The 5,000-nt window shown below is 40.5% G+C and overlaps 1 protein-coding gene across 2 annotated transcripts in view; it reads left to right on the top strand.

Annotated features, from left to right (window-relative positions):
• The first annotated feature begins 3,963 nt into the window (after window positions 1-3,963).
• LOC143298952 (uncharacterized) overlaps window positions 3,964-5,000 on the top strand; it is an 11,234-nt gene continuing 10,197 nt past the window's right edge. Inside the window, exon 1 of one of the 2 annotated variants that reach the window (XM_076612001.1) lies at window positions 3,964-4,211. In XM_076612001.1, coding sequence (XP_076468116.1) covers window positions 4,004-4,211 — 208 coding nt within the window. In that variant the 5' untranslated portion in view covers window positions 3,964-4,003. The remainder of the gene's footprint in view (window positions 4,212-5,000) is intronic. The other variant, XM_076612000.1, reaches the window with a different exon arrangement.

Genomic DNA, 5,000 nt, shown 5'->3' on the forward strand with positions numbered 1-5,000 from the left:
CTCTGTGTGCACGCATATAATTGGTCTATTAGATGACTGGGGTTTGAGGGAGAAGAAAGTGGAGTGGGTAAAGAAAGTAGTAGTAGTAGTAGTAATAGTAGTGGTAGAGGTAGTGGTGGCGGCGGCGGAGGCGGCGGCGGCGGTGGTGGTGGTGGTGGTGGTGGTGGTGGTGTGTGTGTGTGTGTGTGTGTGTGTGTGTGTGTGTGTGTGTGTGTGTGTGTGTGTGTGTGTGACAGACAGACAAATTGAGAGAGACAGAGATAGACAGACAGACAGACAGATACAAATATACAGACAGCTACACACACACACACACACACACACACACACACACACACACACACACACACACACACACAGAGACACAGAGACACAGAGAGAAACACACACACACACACACACACACACACACACACACACACACACACACACACAGACACACAGAGACACAAAGAGAAACACACACACACACACACACACACACACACACACACACACACACACACACACACACACACACACACACACACACAGAGTGAGAGAGAAAGAGAACAGCTGTTATGTCGAACCTTTAAAAAAATCATAATTATCAGGATGTTGACCTGAAAACCTAGCACCTGTTGTTGTGCCACTTACTCTTCCCCCCCCCCGCCCCGCCCCCCCCACCCCCTGAACTCAGTGAAAACAATGGCTGCTCCCCCCTCCCTCCCTAACGGATAAACAGAGAGATAAATGGATAGATAGATAGATAGATAAATAAACAAATAAATAAATAGATGAAAAATAAATAATCTGAAAAGTTGTGAGACAAAGAAGTGAGCAAGCATATAAATACCAGTCCTTGCTGACATTTGACTTTGGTTTTATCCTTGGTGATTGGAGGTATGCACTGTTTTCATGCTCTTCTTGCAATGGGGTTTAATCGTTGGCAGATCGTATTCTTTCCCAAATCACTCTTTAGTTTTGCACAGATCTAAATTTTCTTTGATGCATTTTGCTGGTTTCATTCGAAATTTGCTCAGTCTGAAATATTTTGATCTTCGCCAGTGCAGTATAATGTTTGTACGCTTTTTTAAAATTCATTTATTAATTGATTTATTTATCTATCTATTGATTTTATCTATTCATTTATTTTTTAACTGTGGACCAGCGATTAGTTATTCGGACTTTGATGGTGCTCTTAATCAGTTTAAGATTTTTCACAACTAGGAGTAGTCAGGTATGAAGACAAGGATGCGAGAGGAATAAGTAAGAAAGATGTTGGTATCACGTATGGAATAAGATGAGATTTAATCACAGATCCTCCGGAGACACCCGCTTACCTACCTACCGAACACCCCACCTCTCACCAATATATATATTTACTTCTTGTATAAGAAGTTACGGGACGAACAGACAAATTGTGCAGATATCGTTCTCAACTGACGTTTCTTTAAAAGCCTCCATCTCCAGTGACGCCGTCCCTAAAGGTATGACGATAAAATCTGGCTTTGATGCCTTTCATAAAATTGTTCACCTCCATAGATTCATCTCACAGTCCTTCACGACAGCAGAACGTGACATCCTACTAAGAGCAGAGATTCATGTATTTATTGGTCGATAAAGAGACTTGAGATTTTCAGAAATATCTCTTTGATCTTCATCAATCCTTAGATTTTGACCAATTTGAATCAGTTTTGTTTTACCGACATCGCACATTTTCATTTCTGAAAAAGAAATATATCATAATCAAAACAAAGAAGCTAGAGTCCTTGGCAATCACTTAAAGGAAACAGACAGTGGATGCATGTTTCAGCACTGAACAAGCTAGACCTCCACAGATCAGAAAATAGTACCGCCGGTTCCGAAGGAAGAACCCAATGCCGCGACGTGAAAAAAACAACTACTGTCTTCAACTTGTCACAGCTCAAACGTACAGATAGACAATTACATGTCTTGACTCTTGGTCCCAAATATTGTCCCATCCCCTAAACACTGGATCGTCATTAGCTTACTGAGAATGTTAAAGAAGGGTGCCGAAAAAGACTGAAGGAATTGTTTTATGATGACGATGAGTCCAAGAGTGCGCCACTTGCATTTTACAAGAAACATTCTATCAACCACCCCTAGGCAGAGATAAGATTTTTATATGTATATTGTGAATCCTTACAAAACCGTGCTTTCACTTACAATGCCACCTATGTCCAAACGATAAGATTAACAGGACTGAAAGAAAGACGCTCAATGAACTAAGGAACTTGTATATGACAGAAACATAAGAATTAACACAGCAGACAAGGATGGATCCATACTCGTCCAGGACACGAAAGACTACACTGACGAAGCTTTAAGTCAGCTAAACAATGTAGCACATTACACAAAAGTGGACAATGATCCCACAGTTCGCACAGCCAAAAAGTTCCAGTAGAAGATCTCGTACAATAAAAACCACATTGATGAAAATTCTTTCAAATGGGCACTCATAGAAATCAATGAGAGCCGACGTCACCGGTTTTACACTCTTCCAAAGATTCACAGTACTCTTTTTACCCCCCTCCCCCCTCCCCACCCCGACCCTCCTGGATGTCCAATAGTTTCTAGCGTTGGAGGCCCAACTGAAAACAAAATCGAAAGTTACAAAAACAACAACAACAAACAAACAAAAAAACAAAAACAAAAACAAAACAAAACAAACAAAAAAACAAACAAAAACAACAACAAAAAAGTTTCGTGGTTGAACTTCCCAGCCATGTTAAAGATTCCACTCATATACTTCAAACCATAAACCCCCTAAACAGCAAGCATGGTCCCTTTCCGCGTGACACCCGCCTTATGACGATCGTCAGCCTGTATACAAACATCCCCTTCATGAGGTGGAGATCACTCTTCGCTACTTCCTATCCCAAGATCACTACACAGACGTCCCACACCTACACAACACATTATACACCATTACCAACCATATCCTCACTAACAATTTCCTCAAATTTGAAGGTAATATGTATCATCAGGTATCTGGGACAGATACCCCAGTGGTCGGAGAAAGAAACGCAAAAACTCTCTCGAAGATCATCATGCCATCAACTCTCCCTTCCACCATGTCCACCGACCAGCAGCCATGCAGCCGGAAATGTAACAAAAATCTAGTGTTGTATGTAGAGAACAACTGATTCTACAGTGAAGTGACGGGAGAAACGTTTACAGTGAGACACAGCATGACGTGTGACACTTCCAGCATGGTTAAATCTTTGATATGTCGTGACCGTACCCAATACGTGGGGGAGACTCAAAACACCTTCAAAACCAGATTTTACCTCCATAGGAGCCAAATAACTAAAAACATTGGTACGAATATAACATGACGTTATATTTCCGAAAACCACACGCTTCAGGATATGCAATGCATTCCCATAGGAAAAACAAACAAACTGTCTAGCAACCACAACATTAGACTTCACACAGAAGAATTCTGGATCACGAAATTCAAAACACTCCACCCATTTGGTCTCAACACCCTTGACAAAGAAAATTATTTTATTTTACATTATATGTTTGTTTTAGGCTTTGTCTGATTCTGATCTCCTTTCACATGTACATATTTGTGTGTGCATGCATGCATGCATGACATTGTGCTCTCTCTCTCTCTCTCTCTCTCTCTGTGTGTGTGTGTGTGTGTGTGTGTGTGTGTGTGTGTGTGTGTGTGTGTGTGTGTGTGTGTATCTATACACATATATATCTATATATCTGTGTATATATATATCTATATACATATATGTAAACACACACACACACACACACACAAACATATATACGTATAAGTATATACATATACATATACATATATGTATATATAAAGTTATGAACTCTTACCACATCTTTTTTTCCAAGTCACAGTAAGTTTTATTCATAGTAAAATGGCCAAAATCGCATACCTGTTCGGCGTCGGCGGGTATGTGTGGATTGTCTTACACATTTACAGCTGTATTTTTCTGGTCATTTCGTCAGATAGCTGTCCACTTCAAAAATGAAACTGGCAACGGCACTGGCGGGACTGTGTTTGGTTGTCGTCATGGTGACGGCTAATCCTTCGAAGCGGTTCCTGCACCACAGCCATCACCACATTGGTCATGTAATCCATCATATCGGCCATGAGATCGATCATGGACTCCATCATGTGGGCCATGAAATTGACCATGGAATTGAACACCTGGGACACGAATTCAGTCACATCAGTGAGTTGTCTTTTTCTTCGTTTTGCTGAACTGGCGTTCACTATCTCTCTGGTTTTTCTAAAAAAAAAAAAAAAAAAAAAAAAAAAAAAAAAAAAAAAAAAAAAAAAAAAAAAAAAAAAAATTCCCAACTCATAATTCCCCCTCCCCCTTTCTGTCCAACTTTGTTTTTTTACTCTGTCTCTATCCAGCTCCCCCTCTCTCTCTCTCTCTCTCAATGTGTGTGTGTGTGTACATGTGCGTGCTGTGTTTGTCTTTATGCACTAAACAAGAGTACATGAAACACTATGGTCTGGAACTTTAAATATTTTGGTTATATCTTTCATTTCTTAAAACTCATTTATTGACGTACCTATTGATTGATTGACATTGTTCAATATTCCCTTATCCTTTGACTTTTTTCTCCCCATTATTCCTTTATCGTTTACTAGTCGTCATTTACAATGCTTCCTCGCTTGATATGTATTTATAAATTCTGTTGCTTTCATGGTCTTCTTAGGTTTGATTTCTCTCCAACCTCCATAGCCCATATATAAACTGCGTCGGTAGACTCACATGCTAGGAATGCTCATGAAGGCACGTAGTGATGGACTTTACTCTAGAGAGGACACTCTCTCTGTCTTAATCTGCGACTTTGTGATTATCATCGTCAGCTGGGGCAATGTAAATGTCTTCTTCCGAATGCCAGGACCCACTTCAAAGGATAAGGGTCTCATAGCTTTTCACGACCATCGGAACAGTGAACACGTATCCACTGTGTCCAGGGCTCGGCATCGGACAGCGACGGGCGCA

This window comes from Babylonia areolata, chromosome 24 (assembly GCF_041734735.1).
Source record: "Babylonia areolata isolate BAREFJ2019XMU chromosome 24, ASM4173473v1, whole genome shotgun sequence".
NCBI lineage: Eukaryota > Metazoa > Mollusca > Gastropoda > Neogastropoda > Buccinidae > Babylonia > Babylonia areolata.